The 20734-nt window shown below is 41.4% G+C and overlaps 1 protein-coding gene across 1 annotated transcript in view; it reads right to left on the minus strand.

Moving 5' to 3' along the window:
- nup188 (nucleoporin 188) overlaps positions 1–20728 on the minus strand; it is a 95561-nt gene extending 74833 nt beyond the window's left edge. Inside the window, exons 1-10 of the mRNA XM_048559293.1 lie at positions 20652–20728; positions 12670–12724; positions 12064–12137; positions 10903–10987; positions 10332–10412; positions 9142–9186; positions 7954–8046; positions 7572–7691; positions 6480–6691; positions 499–613 (exon numbers count right to left, since the gene is read on the minus strand). Of these exons, the coding sequence (XP_048415250.1) occupies positions 499–613; positions 6480–6691; positions 7572–7691; positions 7954–8046; positions 9142–9186; positions 10332–10412; positions 10903–10987; positions 12064–12137; positions 12670–12724; positions 20652–20680 (909 nt within the window). The 5' untranslated portion in view covers positions 20681–20728. The remainder of the gene's footprint in view (positions 1–498; positions 614–6479; positions 6692–7571; positions 7692–7953; positions 8047–9141; positions 9187–10331; positions 10413–10902; positions 10988–12063; positions 12138–12669; positions 12725–20651) is intronic.
- Positions 20729–20734: the final 6 nt, after the last annotated feature.

Consider the following 20734-nt stretch of genomic DNA (forward strand, 5'->3'; position numbering starts at 1 on the left):
TTGATTCTGGCAAGGATCTGAGCCCTCCTCTTGCTGACTACCATCACCTTCAGGGTCGGGTCGGGCCACAGTTTGGTGGGGGCTGCTCCTCTTGGCCACCAGCAGGACTTTGGCCTTTCTCCCCAATAGGTACTTGGCCAGCACTTGATCAGTCAGGAGGTACTGACCAAGAACAGTAGGGAGAGACTGCAAGTTGGAGACTGGGCACCGAGTGCAGTAAATGCAGTTAAAATTATTCTTACGATGCTAAATGAGACTCCAGGTCCTAATAGTGCAAACTAAAGCAGGCAACACTAATCACAGACTCCACATATAACTATATTAAAATATTAGATTGTAATCTGCAAGCAATTACAGCATTCAATGCCACAATGAGCCTTAATCAACTTAAAATTAGCCATTCTGACTACAGATAATTTGGCTGGGTCTTTTCTATTTCTCTTCAATTACACTGCACTCAACATGAAACCCCTCAGTCAGAAAGGAAGAAAAGATTACCTGGCAAATTTCCCGAGCATTAGCAAACTGATGTTGTTCTACTCGCTCCTCTAGAGCACACTTATGTAGGAAATCTATATCCATTCCTTCCACAAGGATCAATGAGCTGAAATACCTGAAGAAGGAAGTATTTATGCTTGTATGTCATGAAGAATGGATATAGCATCTGAAGCATTTAAATATGGAGTGATTCACACAGTTAGCACACTCACCAGTTTCTTCAGTCTAATTTTAAAATAGGATACTGTTTCCCAAGATTATAAAGGTTCCTCAATAACGCAACTTTATAAATAGAAAGGGAGAAAGTCCATTTGTGGCCATCATGGAATTGGTCAACAGTAGGAAAAATTGTTGCATGGGATCATTTATAACTGGATGGCCACTCACCTTTCTCAGAATGTGCTTTTCCAGAATCAGTGTAGTTTCAGTAAAGATTACAAAACAGTAGACATGACTTTTTGCAGCACACCAAATTCAAGAACGTTCCTGCAAAAATAAAGACCTATACAGGGTGCAATTGACATTACCTTTTGAAACTTGAAACTGTCTGAGGACAGTTCTTTGTAAACTGCTTTTCCACCACCAATGTTCAGTAGTAGTAGTGTGTACTACAAGATGGACTGCAGAAATTCAAAGATCCTCAAACACCACCTTCCAAACGTTGATCACTTCCATCTAGAAGGACAAGGTCAGCACCATCTCCAAGTTTCCCTCCAAGCCAGTCACTATCCTGACTTGGAAATATATCACCCTTCCTTCGCTATTGTTGGGTCAAAATACTGGAATTCCCTCCCAAATGGCATTGTGGGTCAACCACAGCAGATGGACTGCAGCAGTTCAAGAAGGCAGCTCACCACCACCTTCTCAAGGGCAACTAGGGACAAGTGATAGATGCTGGCCAGGTGGCGACATCCACATCCCACAAATGAATACATTTTAAAAACTAAATAAAGAACTATGGCTGCCTTGAAACGATGATCAGTGAAATTTGCCAATACAAGTGAGAGGACGAAATTCCCATAACCGAAGTTCTTGTGCAGTGCTGTGTGCTTAACATCAGCATCATGCTCATAGCTCAGCTTGTATGGAAGATTTCAGGATACCAAAGGCAATACTCAACAATGAGCTGAGTAGTGCAACTGGCACAACAGGTTACAGTCAAGTGAGATGTAAAAACACCATCTGAAAGTCAACCCCAAACCGTGCAAATTTAGATCTCAATACATGGGAAAAAGAACTATGACAGACCCAAATGGAGGATCTCTGTCGTCAAATAATTTGGACATTTGGAAGAAAAAGTGTCAAATGTCTTCACGACACGAGGGAGCTAGGCAGAGTGGCAGTACCACTGGTTTTGTAATCCAGAGATTGGGGATAGTGCCTTGGGACTAGACGGATGGTATTATTTGAATTTAGTTCATATATCTGGTATAAAGCTGGTTTCGTAATGGTGACCATGTCAACTATCAGCAATTGTTGTAAAATGCTATTTGCTCATGAATGTCCTCAAGGGAAAGAATTTTGTCATTTTATCAAGTCTATACATGAGTCCAAATCCAGAGCAATGTGGTTGACTTTAAAATGTCCTCTGAGCAGCTTAGCCAGCTGCTCAATTCATACAACATAACAGAACAGTACAGGCCCTTCGGCCCTCAATGTTGTGCCAACCTGTCATACCGATCTCAAGCCCATCTAACCTACACTATTCCATGTACATCCATATGCTTGTCCAATGACGACTTAAACGTACTTAAAGTTCGCGAATCTACTACCGTTGCAGACAAAGCATTCCATTCGCTTACTACTCGGAGTAAAGAAACTACCTCTGACATCTGTCCCACATCTTTCACCACTCAATTTAAAGCTATGCCCCTCATGCTCGCCATCACCATCCGAGGAAAAAGGCTCTCCCTATCCACCCTATCTAACCCTCTGATTATCTTATATGTCTCAATTAAGTCACCTCTCAACCTTCTTCTCTGTAACGAAAACAGCCTCAAGTCCCTCAGCCTTTCCTCGTTAGACCTTTCCTCCATACCAGGCAACATCCTAGTAAATCTCCTCTGCACCCTTTCCAAAGCTTCCACATCCTTCTTATAATGCGGTGACCAGAACTGTATGCAACTCTCCAAGTGCGGCCACACCAGAGTTTTGTACAGCTGCAGCATAACCTCAAACACTATATGCCTTAACAGCCCTGTCAACCTGGGCGGCAGCTTTCAAGGATCTGTGTACATGGACACCGAGATCTCTCTGCTCATCTACACTACCAAGAATCTTACCATTAGCCCAGTACTTTACATTCCAGTTACTCCTACCAAAGTGCATCACCTCACACTTGTCCGCATTAAACTCCATTTGCCACCTCTCAGCCCAGCTCTACAGCTTATCTATGTCTCTCTGCAACCTACAGCATGCTTCGTCACTATCCACAACTCCACCGACTTTAGTGTCGTCTGCAAATTTACTAACCCATCCTTCTACACCCTCATCCAGGTCATTTATAAAAATGACAAACAGCAGTGGACCCAACACCGACCCTTGCGGTACACCACTAGTAACTGGTCTCCAGGATAAACATTTCCCATCAACTACCACCCTCTGTCTTCTTTCAGCAAGACAATTTCCGATCCAAACTGCTATCTCCCCCACAATCCCATTCCTCCATATTTTGTACAATAGCCTACTGTGGGGAACCTTATTGAAAGCCTTGTTGAAATCCATATATACCACATCAACCAGTTTACTCTCATCTACCTGTTTGGTCACCTTCTCAAAGAACTCAATAAAGGTTTGTGAAGCACAACCTACCTTTCACAAAACAGTGCTGACTATCCCTAATCAAATTATTCTTTTCTAGATAATTATAAATCCTCTCTCTCATAACCTTTTCCAACAACTGAGGTAAGGCTCACTGGTCTATAATTACCAGGGTTGTCTCTACTCTCCTTCTTCACCAGGGGAACCAAAGGTCAATTAAGGATGAAAATAAATGCTGGCCATTTCAGCAGTACCCACATTCATAGAAGAAATAAGCACAGCACAAAGCTAATACCTCCATTCAGCACTCCAATATTGGTCTCCTATTTGAAATCTGTCCTAAGACTTGATTTCTAGACTTGTCTAATGTCATGTGACAATTACACAAAAACTAACCTTTTCTCACGCCCTTTATTTGCTTAATACTCATCCAGCAAAGCAACAGGAAAATATCATTGGCAAAAGTAACATTGCTCAGTAAAGAAGAGTACTAGCTTAGTGCTTTCACTAAAAATGGAGCCTCCTTGTGCCCAGCTAGTCATCACATATTGGGATTATCACAACCTTGGTCAATAATTTAGAAATATATTTATTTAAAAAGTAAAATTTAAACAGTCGCAACATTAACAAATACAGCATTAAGTTAGAGTTTACAAGCAAAGAAAAATTGGACCAGCATCTGATTAAAAAAAATTTGTATAAAATTAGGTCACTCTCATCATGCACCTATTTCAGCGCAGAGGAGTACATGAAGTGCTCAAAAGCTGAATATATTAGCGGCCTTGAAAAGTGCTGTCAATTAATTCCTCGACCTAGAGACAGTAAATGGAATACAATTTGCCACGAGAACTAAAACTACTCAACCAAGTCAGACTTCTCAACCATCAATGCTTCCTGATCTCATCTGCAAAACAAAGCCAATTCTGATAATCCTACCAATCAGAAATCTTTTCAGATCAGGCCTTACGAATGTGTGTGTAAAGCACCATGCTGAAACAATATGCATGCTACACATTCAAAGAACTTGCTCAGCTGTGAATATGACTCATCCATAAACATGTAGGATAACAAAGTGTGAAGCTGGATGAACACAGCAGGCCAAGCAGCATCTTAAATAGGGAGGGTGGGGGGGAGACGGACTGAAGATGGAGAGAGAAGAAGATAGGTGGAGAGGAGAGTATAGGTGGGGAGGCAGGGAGGGGATAGGTCAGTCCAGGGAAGACGGACAGGTCAAGGAGGTGGGATGAGGTTAGTAGGTAGGAGATGGAGGTGCGGCTTGGGGTGGGAGGAAGGGATGGGTGAGAGGAAGAACAGGTGAGGGAAGCAGAGACAGGTTGCACTGGTTTTGGGATGCAGTGGGTGGAGGGGAAGAGCTGGGCTGGTTGTGTGGTGCAGTGGGGGGAGGGGACGAACTGGGCTGGTTTTGGGATGGGGAGATTTTGAAGCTGGTGAAGTCCACATTGATACCATTGAGCTGCAGGGTTGCCAAGCGGAACATGAGTTGCTGTTCCTGCAACCTTCGAGTGGCATCATTATGGCACTGCAGGAGGCCCATGATGGACATGTCATCTGAAGAATGGGAGGGGGAGTTGAAATGGTTCGTGACTGGGAGGTGCAGTTGTTTGTTGCGAACCGAGCGGAGGTGTTGTGAAAAGCAGTCCTCAAGCCTCCGCTTGGTTTCCCCAATGTAGAGGGAGCCACACCGGGTACCTCCCAGTCACGTACCATTTTAACTCACCACGCTGATTCTAGGTTGGAGGAATTTCCTTATGTTGAAACTCAAAATAAGCAGTCACATATTTATGAGAGAGATCAGGAAGAATTTTTTTTTAAATCATATACAGGATGTGGGCATCACTGACTGGCCAGCATTTATTGCCCATCCCTAGCTGGTCTCGAGATGATGGCGATAAGCTGCCTTCTTCAACTGCTGCAATCCACCTGCTGTGTGCTGACCCAAAACGCCTTTAGGGAAGAAATTCCAGGATTTTGACCCAGCAACAGTGAAGGAACTGCAATACATTTCCAAGTCAGGATGGTGAGTGGCTTGGAGCATAACCTACAAGAAGTGGTGTTCCCATTTATCTACTGCCCTTGCCCTTCTAGATGGAAGTGATCATGGGTTTGGCAGGTCCTGGCTAAGGATCTTTGGTAAATTTTTGCAGTACATCTGACAGATAGTAGCAGCAGTGTGTACTGAGTGTCAGTGGTAGAGGGAGTGGATGCTCATGACTGCAGTGCAAATTGAGCTGGGTGCTTTGTCCTGGATGGTGTCAAGCTTCTTGAATGCTGTTGGAGCTGCATCCATCCAGGCAAATGGGGCATGTTCCATCACACTCCTGGCTTGCACCTTTTAAATGCTGGACAGGCTTTGGGGAGATAGAAGATGAGTTATTCGCTGCAGTACTCCTAGACTCTGACCTGCTCTTATCGTCCCTGTGTTTGTGGTGAGTCCACTGAGTTTCTGGTCAAGGATAACCCCAAGGATATTGATTGTGTGGGATTCAGTGCTGGTAATGCCATTAAATGTCAATGGCTGGTGGTTACATTTCCTCTTACTGGTGAAGATCATAGCCTGGCATTTGAGAGATGCAAATGTTACTTTCCAGTTGTCAGCCAAGCCTAGATATTGTCCAGATCTTGTTGCATTCAAACACGGACAGCTTCAACATCTGAGGAGTCACAAAAGGTGCTGAACATTGCTCAATAAGCAAACATCCCTTCTTCTGACCTTACGACAGAGAAGTCATTGATGAAGCAGCTGATGACAGTTGGGCCTAGGACACTACCCTGAAGAGTTCCTGCAGGGAAGCCCTGGCGCCGAGAGGACTGACCTCCAGCACCCATAACCATCTTCCTTTGTGCTAGGTATAACTCCAGACAGTGGAGCATTTCCTCTGATACCCTCTGATTCCAGTTTTGCTCTGGTTCCGAAATACCACACTCAGTCAAACGTAGCCTTTCAGAGGGTAGCGCATCTGTGAAGTTCTTTACTGTACAGGGCTTTAAGCAAATGCAAGCTGAAATAGACATTTTTAAAACAGCAAATAAATCAGGAGTTCTGGGGAAATCATCAGATCAGCCACAATCTTATTGAACAGCAAAGATGTCAACAGATTGAATGGCCTGCTTCTGCTCCTACTTCTTATAATCGTATTTCAACATCACATATAACTATTTAATCAATCATTTATCAATCTTTTCATCCAACATGTACTCACCCAATACGATCAACCAGTCCATCCATGCTTTCATCCACAAGATGCCTGTTTGTTTGCCTTTTTCCAAAACCTTGCTCTTTAAATATTCGTGCAAAAGCCAGCAGGTCTTCTGGTCCCATCTCAAAATAGGCATAATATAGGAAGATTATCTCCAAAATTAGTGCCTGCTCCTTTAGACATTGTACAAACCATCGAGACACTTGGCGCTCTGTCTACAGAAAACACCAAAAAAAAGGGATATTACAAGTGGTCTGGTCCACTTGACAGCAGCTTGATCAGGAAACAGAAGCATTGGCACGCGTGACTGAGTTTTAATTGAGGTTTCTCAAGATTACTATTTTGGGTTCTCTAACAAAGGTTAAAATTGGGGATTGAAGGGAGATCATTGGGCCCATTGTGAATTCGGTTGGCAGTAAATCTGGTTGGGTTGATCGTTTTATTGGGAAGAAGGTACAACGCGTCTTTTGGGTGACCAGACATCAGGCTAGGAAAGTATGTGTACAGAAATAAACCCCACGGAGCTAAAAAAATCACTTTAGAGAAGTACCAAAAGAATTGATTGAACACTTCAGACAACATATGTAAAACTGTGAAGCAAAAAAACTGTTGAATCATTTGAAACAGTAAAAGGCAAGTTCTGTGCTGTAGTTTATAGCGTGCGCTTCCTACAAAAATATAGTGTTTAGTCAATGTGGCTTTTAACTTATTTTATAATGATCTTATTAAATGACTTAACAATGACATTTAAAGAGAAATACAAACTCATTTTAACTATTAGAATTACACAAGATTTCTTTGTTGCAGATATTATTTTCATAGAACAAAATAGACAAATGTGATAAAACAAGCACCATATATTAGAATTACAATCAGTTTTCCAATTTCAATGAGCTTCAAAGTACGAGAAGAAAAACAGCAGAAGCAACACGATCCCTGCTAACTGATCAACAATGGCCAAATCAAAAGACACAATTATAATGTTTCTGACTTCTTGTATCATGTAAAGTATAAAGCAACAGAAATTAATAGTTTGGGAAAGTGGAGGTAAACAGCATACAAACATTAAAATACAAGATTGGGGGATTTACAGACCATAAGATTCCCGTGCGATTCCCAAGTTGGAGCTTCAGTTCTGAACAATTCTTCAAACTGTTTCCGATAATTCACGACCAGTTCCTTCTCCAGCTTATCCACACACTTTGAATACTCTACCTGAGGAATAAATCAATAGAAATAGCTCAGCAGCCATTAATATATACCCAATACCTTCACGCAATTCTGTTACAATTATTGATTTTCTGTGTACAATGAAAATTATAGTGATTTCTTACACACTCATAACTACAACACAGATTATCAAAACTTTTAACTCTAAATCTACAGTTGGTTCTGTAACATTACCCAATAATCTTTCACCGAGTTATGCAGTTCAAATTTCACTGGAACAGTCCATTTCTGGATTAATTCAACTCACTCTGTAAGGGTGTCTTTCATCCTGGAAATATGTAAGTAAGTACAGAACACAGCGTAGCGTGTACAATCTTTCTTCGTAATAGTATTCGGCAATCTAAGTAAAGGAAGGCAAGAAATACAAAATTAAGAAAAGCAATGAAAATAGAGATTACAAGAAATATTGGCCAATTTCAAGCTGATCAAAAATAATCAAGTTTTATTTTTCTGAAACAAGTATTTTTGTATTGCTATTTCACTGCTGACCGACTCAAATTCATGAAAGACTAAAAGATTCAAGCCACGTATTTTGCAATCAGCAGGCAGAAAAATTAAGTTGAATATTTTTAAACATGATTTTTAAACAAAAGAATTGATTTCACTTGCAAATGTCCAGTGGCTTGGCTTTTGTGATTTCGACCACAAAAGAATTAACAGAAGTCATCATGCCAAAAGCAGATCAATTAAAGTAATTGTAATCAAGAGATCTACAACTGCCCAGAGCTGTCATCAAAAAAAACCCCAGAACTAAAGAAGGTTATTACAAAGAAAACCAACACAACGTTTTTTTCCTCATGTCTCTTGGTTTTGAAGCTGAAACGAATTATTGATTTCAGACAACTTCGGATCAGACGACAGTGACCATACACCATCTATACATTAATTTCTACTTTGCTGTGTCCCATTGGAAACAATTTCTCCTATTTCAGTACTTCAATTAGGCAAGACAGTATATCCAGATGTCAGTCAGTGCTCCAGATTTAGAAAACAAATGTGAATTAAGTATCTGAGAAATGAACATTTAAAAATCAAACAAGATGTTAAGTCTATTTTTTAATGTAAATACACAGGTTAAGGGAAAATAGAACACTGAAGAATAACTTACAAACTGGGAAAATATTTCATTTAAATATGTTGATTTTTGTTTTAAAAGTGTCTTTCAAGTGAAGGTATTAAATACTGGTTTTATCTTTTCCACTTCAGGACATACTGCATGCAGTAAGGAAATATGAACCTTTGATGCAGGAACACTGATCCTCTTTTACCTCCTTTTGTGTGGAATAACGACTTCCACTTAATATTTCCCCAAAGAAGTACAAGTTTGAGAACTCACTGGAGTTTGTAAATGAGATCAAATTCAAATATTCATTATCATAGCCTTCTCATTGACTGCAGCTAAGTGTTGTTATTGTTAAGTTTAAACATAACATACCTTCAGCTGCAGGGCCTGGCTCTGTCTCTCATCCTGCAAAACTGCCTGAAAAACACAAGAAAGAAATGAAGCAAATATGGAATACATCCCACGTGAACCTCCCAATAAGTTTTTTTTTCATTAAACCATGCAGCTGTGAATTTAAGGCTGTATTTCTTTCAGAAATTCAAGGCTAAATCAAACACTAATTCTAACCTTCAACTATTGGTCTACAGTCTACATGGCAAAACAGTTAATGATAGAAGATATATTATCAATGGGGTTGTTTCAGGTCTGGACCAAATGTTATGGGGCGAGACCAAACCCACTGCAAACGTACCAAGGAGATAGCCCTGACCCTAACTTTTAACCTATTTTCATGGCAAGTGTAAGATGCCATGTTCCAGATGTTATTCGACTGGTCAGGCTACTCAGCTTTTAGCAAAACATACATTATTTTTACGCCCAAAAATACAAACAAATGAAAGAAGCATTGATACAACGTTTACTCTATTGGAAAACTTAACAGAAATGATAGATTATTTAACTACTAAACAACAACTATTCCAATAAAAGTATCATCTCAAACACACCCTTGGCAAAGGCAAATCCAGTAACAAATTGTCTCTCATGTGATTCTCATAGAAAGAGAGAAGAGAACCCAAGTTTTTAAAGCTGTACCAGAGAGAATGATGTAGCAAGTTCCACAACCAGCTTCCAAAACCTCAACAAATACTGAAAACTAAGCTAAAACCCTGGTTCTGTAGGAGCCTGACTCCACCCATTCACGCTGCTTCTATCATTCCAACTTCTTAAAAAAAAACCCCAAGGCCTCACAAGCTGTTTAGTTTATTGGCTAGGAACAGACCACTCAGCACCTCTTCATTTAAAAAAACCCTTAAAGCCACAGTATCGTCACATAAATTAAAGTTACAAGAAATAGCTAGTCGATAATTTGTCTACTTTCTATAGCGATGCTAAGGGAAAATCACTGTAGTTAAGAAAACCTCTCTCATATGATACCATATTCTTGATGAAGTTTTACTTTACTGAAGAGTATACATGTTGCTACGCTATTGCACATCATACAGTCTGCACACTAGCTGTCCACACATGCACAGCCACAAATTATAATAAACAGGGTATGGACAAAATAAAGGATTATCGACCTATGCTTGATCTATTAGCCATCCCTGTCAAAACTGCTGTACCTTTATTGAGCTCTGTGTGCCTCTGTAATCCTCTTGTAGATACGACTGTAATATTTGAACACTTTGCTGCTCGTCCAAACTCTGCCCAACAAGATTAAACCAAGAATTAGAACAACTGAATGGTGGAGAAATAAAAAAAGCTGTGCATTTTTCACACTTTTCTTTAAAATATCACATTGTCTGATAAAACAAATGTGATGGAATTTAACTACAAAACTGCTGGTTTGAAGTAGACGAGCATTGCTGCATGAATGAAGTATGAGGGTTAGAAAACAATCAAAACATTTTGAATCAAATTGCTGGCTTTACAAAAACGAATGATGATAAAAGCTTTGCAATGAAAATATATACTAAAGCTAAAGTCCCCTGCTAATAAAATAAAACCTTATTTTAGGTCATTGTGGAATTAGAGTTTCCAAGCTCTTGAAAATGGGTTCAAATATCTGTAACCTCATTTATTTTGCCCAATTACACCTGATGGAGATTTCCATTTCTTCTCAGTCAGAAACACATTCCATTGTAGGTCTGCATTCACACTCACTATTAGCCAAAATATGACAGTAGTACGCACCAGGAATTTGCTGATCCGTAGCCCAAGTTCCTTCAAAGGTGCTAAAACTTCTTTATCAGTTTTTAGCTTCTCTTCAGAGGACATACTGTAAGAGAATTAAACAGCTTTTCCTTCAGTTTGACTCCCTTTATTTACATAATGCATTACCTGTAGATAAACTTAATGGTATTAGCTATTGATCAGGAGGATGTCCTATCTGAAAAGCAATTGTTAGAGCCAATTTATTAATTTTCACAAATAAAATCAGATGTACTCCCAGCACTTGACTATATCCCCTATGGTTTTTCAAACCCATTGATGACCCTCATTAAGTTGATTTATGACCAATAACGGTTATGCCATATGTTTTATTTTCAACCAAAATGCCTACCCTTGAAGTCATTTACATTTATTGAGGAAATGTATCTGCTTATGCAGGAAGATAGTGTGGCACTGTGGAGTCCAGGGAAGGTTCACTAGGCTGACATGAAATTTGGAAGGACATGTCTTCTGAGGAGAGGTTACATAAATTAGACCTTTACTCATTGGAAAGTAAAAGAATGAGAGATCACCTTACTGAAACAAGATTCTTACAGAACTTGACAGTGAATGCTTAAAGGTTGTTTTCCTTTGTGGGAGACTGTCAGATAAGAGGGCATAATCTCAGAATAAGGGGTCCCATTTTTGAAAAGGCGGAGAATTTGGATGTACATGGAATAGTGTAGCTTAGATGGGCTCGAGATCGGTATGACAGGTCGGCACAACATCGAGGGCCGAAGGGCCTGTACTGTTCTGTTATGTTCTATGTTCTAATTTTTTGTCTCAAAGTACAGTAATTCTTTACCACCATGGGTTGTAAAGGCTGGGTTGTGAATTATATGGAATACCGAGAGACAGATTTTTAAATCAGTAAAGGAATCAAGGTTATGGGGAAAAGGCAGGAAAGTGGACTCAGGTTCATCAGAACATCCAGAACTCATTGAATGGTGGTGCAGGTTCTATACAGAGAGGGGCATCCTTTTGGCTTCTACATTTTATGTTCTTATTCTCTGTGATCATTAATGTCTACACACAATACTTTATCAAAGGACAGACAGTACTCCAAAATGTGGGGAAACTAAATAGATCAATCTTACAACAAAAGTCTTACTGTGATGTTATAAAAATACAAGTTGTCATTACCTAGGAGGTTTGTAATACGACAGGCCAGCTAGTAACCGCTCACAATGCCGATCCAACTCAGCTTCAATCTGATCCTGAAAGAAAACAATGTGATACAAATTTAATGTTATAACTGTTTATCATCACATTTTACATCAATCTCACTGATCCTTCCTAAGAACTACAATCAATGCGGATTGATTGATTTTTGGAGGTGTTTCTTCAATATTTGTTGTATCATTCCATCTTCCTCTATTGATAGTGTCAATTTACAACAAGCTACTACCAGCCTTGATACTGATCAACAGCCAGGCTTTAACAGGTTACACTGATTTACACATTGATATTTCTAAATGCAAAGGATCATTTTGCTTTTGAATACCTCAAAGATCTGCAAACTGCATAGAGAACTATTGCTACAAACAGGGCAACATATTAGTATCAATAGTTATGAAGTACACCCCATTAGAATCTTTCCAATTATTTTAACCCAATGGTGCCACACGTCAAAGGGTTATTTACATCATTGAATCAGTGTTACCTCTACTGATAACTATGGGAAATTACCAAACCACAAAAAGCTGGAGTACCCAACTTTAAATAACAAAGTGACTGAGTTGAACTTACATTCTCTCTTAGTGCTGACCTCCCCAGTAAAACTGTCCATAGTTCTCGACTGCTTCTGTGAATAAATTGACACTTGTTAAACATAAGCCAGAGTACAAATGGTGTTTACTAACAGAAGGTTTATATATCACATTGTTAAAAGTTAACACTAATGTCACTTTTACCTGAACACTCACCCAATTACCACAGAATCACAATCCCAACTTTACCAACATCGTAATGATAAAACAATATTTCTAGCATAGAACCATTGGAAACCATCAACACAGAAGAGATTATTCAGCTCATCATATCTGCATTATGCACAATATGAACTGAAACGATAAATTAATTTCAGATAGGGCTTTCATGTTGCCAGAGAAAGGAGTTTTCATCTTCATAGTCAGACTATTACAATGAACACTGATGCTACTGTTTTTCATTATTGCAAGATCTTTGTTTCTACATAATTTTGATATACTTTAAATGTTTTAATTTCAGATTAATTTTAAGTAAGTCATTTAGGTAAGTCAGAACTTTTGCAACTTAGAATCCCAACGAAAGCTTGAGAAGATGTTCTTCATTGATTTTATTAAGCACACAATAAAATACTATTAGAAACAGTAATATCAGGTTGAGCTCATTCTGAATTAGATCAGATTTCAAACTCCAATATGCTTTCATATGTATAATCCTCACTGTTGTATCAAGGGAAGCTCCATTGTCAAATGGGGAACCAGCTACCAAAAGATTCTGTGTCACTATTTAAGAGAAGAGAAAAGGGGTTCCAACAGTCAATACTGCCCACTAAGCCAATACTCCAACAGCAGACAATAAGATCATCCCTCTTTATTAAATGATTTCTGAACTCAAAATGGAAAAAGCAAACTGTTCCTTGAAAGCTACATTGCTCACCCGACACCTTGACCCAAAACCTTCAGTCAAACATTTTCAAGTGCGGTCCTGATTGACCGTAAATTAAAGACAAAAATGAAATTGCTGGAAAAGCTCAGTAGTTCTGGCAACATCTGTGGGAAGAAATCAGAGTTAACTTTTCAGGCTGTGTGACCCTTCCTCAGAGCTGATGGTAGCCAGGAAAATGACAGATAAAACAGGAGGCTGGAAGAACACAGCAAGCCAGGCAATATGTGGAGGAAAGGAGCAGTCAATGTTTCGGGTATTACCCTTCTTCAGAGTTCGTGGGCTGAAGAGGTTACAGCAGTGTGGCAGTGAGAAAGGGACTCACTGAGTTCACATCTGAGGGAGGCAGGAAAGTCCTTCAAAGTGGACATCCTTCGAAGAGACTTTGCAGTGAAGAAATCTGGTTAGAGACAAAAAACTGCAGATGCTGGAATTCAAGGTAGACAAACAGGAGGTTGGAAGAACATGGCAAGGCAGGCAGCATTTGGAGAAAAGGAGCAGTCAATGTTTCGGGTTAGAGCAAAGCTGGTTTACATAGAAGTTAGCGTTGGGGGGGAAGGAGGTGAGAAGTAAACAATAGGTAAGAATAGAACCCAAAGAGAGAGAAGTGTAGTTAGAGAAAGAATTGGATATCAATCTGAATAGGAGGATTAATAGCTATTAATGCGGACTGTTAGTGGCTAACAATGAGTTGCGTGTAATAGCAGACAGTGAGATAACAAGGCCTGGGGTGGATGGTTGCAGTAAGGACATGGGAGAGGTCAAGCCCCAAACTCCATATCAAGTCAGAGGGCTGCAGGGACCCCAAGCGTAAAACGAGGTGCTACTCTTCCAGGTTGCTCTGAGCTTCGCGGCAGCAATGCAGCAAACCTGAGAGGGGTGTCTGGGTATTCTTCTAACAAATAACTATCAATTTCAGCACTGTAATCATCCTGAAGCACATATTGCCAATTTAGGCTTCAGTCGCAACTAAGTTTAATTTTACCCCGGTTATTTTTATTTCATGTATATTTGATACGTTACAAATGTTTGTTACTTCTTCCAGAAAAGCAATTTTTATTCACTCATTAGACACAGGTATCAGCGGATGGCCAGCATTTATTGCCATCCCTATTTGCCATTGAGAAGGTGATGAGCTGTCTTCTTGAACTGCAGTCCACATATTATTGATTGACCCACAACACCCTTCGGGAGGAAATTCCAGGATTTCAACAGGGTTAGGAAGGAACAGCAATATACTTCCAAGTCAAGACGGTCAATACCTTGGAGGGGAACTGACACGTGGTGGTGTTCTCATGTATTTGCTGCCTTCTTCCTTCTAGATGATGGTGGTCGTGGTTTTCAAAGTGCTGTCTAAGCATCTTTAGTGAATTTCTGCAGTGCATCTCGTAAATGATACAGTGTTGTTACTGAGTGTCCGTGGTGGATGGGGTACAAAACAAGCAGGCTGCTTTGTCCTGGATGGTGTAAGCTTGAGTGTTGTTGGAGCTGCACCCATTCAAGCAAGTGGGGAGTATTCCATCACACTCCTGACTTGTGCCTTGTAGATGCTGGACAGACTTTGAGGAGTCAAGTTACTTGCCACAGTATTTTTATAGCTTCTGACCTGCTCTTGTAGCCGTGTGTTTATGTGGCAAGTTCAGTTGAGTTTCTAGTCACTGGTAACCCCAAGGATGTTGATAGTGAAGGATTCAGTGATGATAATGCCATTAAATGTCAAGGTGCAATGATAAGATTGTCTGTCATTGGAGATGATTACTGCTTTGAATTTGTGTGGCATGAGTGTTACTTGCCACTTGTTAGTCCAAGCTTGGATAATGTACAGATCTTGCTGCAACTGAACATCGATTGCTTCAGTATCAAGGGGTTGCAAATGGTGCTGAGCATTGAGCAATCATCAGCAAACATCCTCACTTCTGAACTTACGATGGAAGGCTGGTCATCAATGAAGTAGCTGAAGATGGCTCAGCGTAGAATATTACACTGGGGAACTCAGTCATATAGCATGGAAACAGACCCTTCAGTCTGACAAATCAATGCTGACCATAATGTCAAATCAAATTAGTCTGACCTGCCTGGACTTAGCCCATAACCCTTCAAGTATTTCTTATTCGTGTACTTATCTAAATGTCTTTTAAACATTGTAACTGCACCCAAACCCACGACTTCCTCTGGAAGTACACTGCGCACACAAACCACAAATAAAAATTGCTTGTCTTTTTTAAATCCTCCTCCTCTCACCTTAAAAATATATCCCCTAGTCTTGAAATCCCCAACCCTAGGGAAAAGACATCTGCCATTCACCTTATTTATATCCCTCTGATTTTATAAACCTCTATAAGGGCCACCTCCTACAGCAATGTGCTGGACTTAGATGAATGACTTCCAACAATCACAACCATTTTCCTGTATGCCAAGTATGAATCCAACCAGTGAAGAGTTTGGCCCCAATACCCAGTGATTTCGGTTTTGCTGGGGCTCCTATATGCCACACTCAATCAAATGCAGCTTTGATGTCAAGGGCTGTCACACTCATCTCTGGAATATAGCTCTTTTGTCATGTTTGAGCCAAGGCTATAATGAGCTCAGGAGCTGAGTGGCCCTGGCAGAACCTAAACTGAGCATCACAGCAGTACAATCAAGATCACTCCATTTCCTACGGTTTTTCTTTTACTGCTGAATATCTGTGATAAGAATAAGTTGTGAAAGTCAGCTATGCTACTTGCTGTACATTGGCTATTGCTCAGAGATGTGAATCCCATTCAAATTCAATTTCAGACAAAACCACAACATTAAGTTGCTCAACTAAAGCTAAATTTTAATGATAATAAAATATGAGGCTGGATGAACACAGCAGGCCCAGCAGCATCTCAGGAGCACAAAAGCTGACCTTTCGGGCCTAGACCCTTCATCAGAGAGGGGGATGGGGAGAGGGAACTGGAATAAATAGGGAGAGAGGGGGAGGCGGACCGAAGATGGAGAGTAAAGAAGATAGGTGGAGAGAGTATAGGTGTGGAGGTAGGGAGGGGATAGGTCAGTCCAGGGAAGACAGACAGGTCAAGGAGGTGGGATGAGGTTAGTAGGTAGATGGGGGTGCGGCTTGGGGTGGGAGGAAGGGATGGGTGAGAGGAAGAACCGGTTAGGGAGGCAGAGACAGGTTGGACTGGTTTTGGGATGCGGTGGGTGGGTGGGTGGGTGGGGAGGGGGGGTGGGGAAGAGAAAGAGCTGGGCTGGTTGTGTGGTGCAGTCGGGGGAGGGGACGAACTAGGCTGGTTTAGGGATGCAGTAGGGGAAGGGGAGATTTTGAAGCTGGTGAAGTCCACATTGATACCATATGGCTGCAGGGTTCCCAGGCGGAATACGAGTTGCTGTTCCTGCAACCTTCGGGTGGCATCATTGTGGCAGTGCAGGAGGCCCATGATGGACATGTCGTCTAGAGAATGGGAGGGGGAGTGGAAACGGTTTGCGACTGGGAGATGCAGTTGTTTGTTGCGAACTGAGCGGAGGTGTTCTGCAAAGCGGTCCCCAAGCCTCCGCTTGGTTTCCCCAATGTAGAGGAAGCCGCACCAGGTACAGTGGATGCAGTATACCACATTGGCAGATGCGCAGGTGAACCTCTGCTTAATGTGGAATGTCATCTTGGGGCCTGGGATAGGGGTGAGGGAGGAGGTGTGGGGACAAGTGTAGCATTTCCTGCAGTTGCAGGGGAAGGTGCCGGGTGTGGTGGGGTTGGAGGGCAGTGTGGAGCGAACAAGGGAGTCACGGAGAGAGTGGTCTCTCCGGAAAGCAGACATGGGAGGGGATGGAAAAATGTCTTGGGTGGTGGGGTCGGATTGTAAATGGCGGAAGTGTTGGAGGATGATGCGTTGTATCCGGAGGTTGGTGGGGTGGTGTGTGAGAATGAGGGGGATCCTCTTTGGGCGGCTGTGGTGGGGGCGGGGTGTGAGGGATGTGTTGCGGGAAATACGGGAGACGCGGTCAAGGGCGTTCTCGATCACTGTGGGGGGAAAGTTGCGGTCCTTAAACAACTTGGACATCTGGGATGTGCAGGAGTGGAATGTCTTATCGTGGGAGCAGATGCGGCGGAGGCAGAGGAATTGGGAATAGGGGATGGAATTTTTGCAGGAGGGTGGGTGGGAGGAGGTGTATTCTAGGTAGCTGTGGGAGTCGGTGGGCTGGAAATGGACATCAGTTACAAGCTGGTTGCCTGAGATGGAGACTGAGAGGTCCAGGAAGGTGAGGGATGTGCTGGAGATGGCCCAGGTGAACTGAAGGTTGGGGTGGAAGGTGTTGGTGAAGTGGATGAACTGTTCGAGCTCCTCTGGGGAGCAAGAGGCGGCGCCGATACAGTCATCAATGTACCGGAGGAAGAGGCGGGGTTTGGGGCCTGTGTAGGTGCGGAAGAGGGACTGTTCCACGTAACCTACAAAGAGGCAGGCATAGCTGGGGCCCATGCGGGTGCCCATGGCATTATCTCTAAATTTTAATGACTTGTCTTGATAAAAAGACTGAAAATGTTTTGTTTTTATTGAATCCAAATTTAACACTAACAAATTTGTATGTCATTGTGTTTAATTCTGCTATCGTCCAGCTCCAAATTTTAGTAGATATTTTCTGATATAGAAAGCAGAGCCAAAAATTCATCGGAATTTGCTATTCAGGTTTGGAACATGGAGGCCCTATTCTATACTGCACACTCCTCTCCTTGCAGCATTGTCAGTGTATCTAACCCCTGTGGATTGCAGTGCTTCAAGAAGGTACTTTACCACTTACAGAGAATTTAGTGGAGGTACTGCTGACTAGGTCAGCATTGCCACATCCCATGAGTGAATTTTAAGAATTCTGACCCAGATTCAAATCATGTTGAAAGAGGATACATGAATCCTGCATGACCCAAAAGCTATTAAAAACTCCTTGTTAAATTTAAGCGGACGCACACCTCACAGCGCCAGGGACCTGGGCTCAATCCCAGCCTCAGGCGCCTGTGTGCGTTCTCTGTGTCTGTGTCTGTGCTGATTTTGTCCAGAAGTTTCCTTCCACAGTTCAAAGACGTGCAGGTTAGGTGAACTAGCCATGGGAAATACAAGTTTACAAAGATAGGGTGGGGTGGTGAATTTGGGTGGGATGCTCTTTGGAGAGTCAGCATGGACTTGTTGGCTGAATGGCCTTTTTCCACACTGGGGCTTCGATATTTCTACAATAGAAGCTAGCAGCTCCAGTCTGAGGAGAAACAAAACTTCTTTTAATCCCTAGAAAATATTTTAAGATTGAAAATAATTTTCAAACAAATGCTTTTTTAAAAAGAAACTTTACACCAGGGACTGGGGCAGCAAAAGAAAATTGCAGATATTAACTTTAAAGACATAATACATAAAGGGAGTTGGTAGACCAGTGGCAAAATAGCAGTCCCTAAACCCTTTATTTGATGGCCAAAGAAGCTAGTGCTGCCCAAACATACCATACATCAAGCAGGTGGCACGAAGTGCATACCACAAAATGTGACTCATTAACAATAAGTTGCATTTATACAGAATTCAGAGTGGAATCAAAGAGCCAAGTAACCAGCTGCAGTGCTGGAATGACGAGCATGAACACAGGAGAATATCCCAAAGCTCTACACAAGGTAACAGGATAAAATTAAACCAAGCCAAATAAATATTACAACAGGTAACTAAAAACTTCAAAAGAAAAAAGATTTAAAGGGAAATCTTAAGGGAAAAAAGAGAGGAAGAGAAAGGAAATGTTGAGGAAAAACACCTTGGATGTACCACTTAATCGTGCAAGTCAAAATTATCCTGTGAACAAACAAATTTGTCCTGCACAATTGTCAAGATGACACAGAATCATTGAAACCCTACAGTGTGGAAACAGGCCCTTTGGCCCTCCACGTCCATACCGAACCTCAGAACAGCCCACACAGACCCATCCCTCTATAAACCACCTAATCTACACATCCCTATGGGCGATTTAGCTCAGTGAATGTCTCTTGAATGATAGCACCAACATCATTCAGCAGAAAAAGGACACTTCAAAATCAAACGACCTAAAGTTCTGTCACTGAAGAACAAAATCAAAAAAGTTAATATTTGCACTTAAAACATCAACTATTCTTTGCTCCCCACATTCTGGTTGCATGATATATTGGCCATATTTAATCAAGTATCCATAAAAAAAATCTGAACTTCATATCAAGATGATAACAAGTTTACTCCACCATCACTGACAAGAAACTATTGTAACTGCGTGGGCTGCTAACTGTAGAACTCACCAAGCACTACAAAAGTTGTGTTAACAGTACTAGCTCCTCATACTGTCTCCACTGGGTGAAATGAGGGAGAAAATAAAAGGAGAGGTTTTTTTTAAACAAGAAAACTGTATTTTTAATGTTGAAATACAGTCAATTGAAACAAAAGTACGATCCCAGTAACCAGTCAGTCTCATTGACACTATTATAGGAAAGAAATTGCACTGCACTAAACTTTCCTTATATCTTGAACTGGAATAGCCAGACACAGATTAGATGGGCAGACTAAAACTGAATTGTGGAGATGTATGGACTTCTAAATTATAGACGCTGGAACTGCTTTTCAGTGTTGGTAACGACCCGAGAGTATCAGGTGCTATTTGAAGATACTGCAGAACTTTTCAGATCATTGAGCGACAGGAAGGGGGTGGGGGGTTGAGAGAACAGAAACAGTTTCCTGTCAGATTCTCGTAAATTTGTGTCCCTTAACGGAGCGAGGGGAAAATAAGTTACCGGTACAGCCACAATGTACAATGGTCTATCTACGAAGTGAACAAGTTAAAAATCTAAAATTATGATCCCAAAAGAACCAAAACCCTTTCCTGGCACGATAGAGTTTGAACGTAAACTCGTGTTCACCGCGTTCTCATCCATTTACCAACTGTAGCCCCGCGCTCCCACAGGAACCACACACACAGATAGACAGACAAATACCGGCCACCGGGTCTTGTTTCCGAGAAAACACACTTGCTTCGCAGAACTGATCGGCGCAAACTCAAACTGTGCTTTCCATTTTGTTTTTTAAGAAAAAAATAAAGTTTCATATATTTCATTTTACCTCACGTAAGGGCCCGCCGCCGCCGCCATTGCCAACGCACTCACGTGACCAACATCCAAGCCGACCCACTGCACGTGACCATC

The sequence above is a fragment of the Stegostoma tigrinum genome, chromosome 29, assembly GCF_030684315.1.
Source record: "Stegostoma tigrinum isolate sSteTig4 chromosome 29, sSteTig4.hap1, whole genome shotgun sequence".
In the NCBI taxonomy this organism is placed as follows: domain Eukaryota; kingdom Metazoa; phylum Chordata; class Chondrichthyes; order Orectolobiformes; family Stegostomatidae; genus Stegostoma; species Stegostoma tigrinum.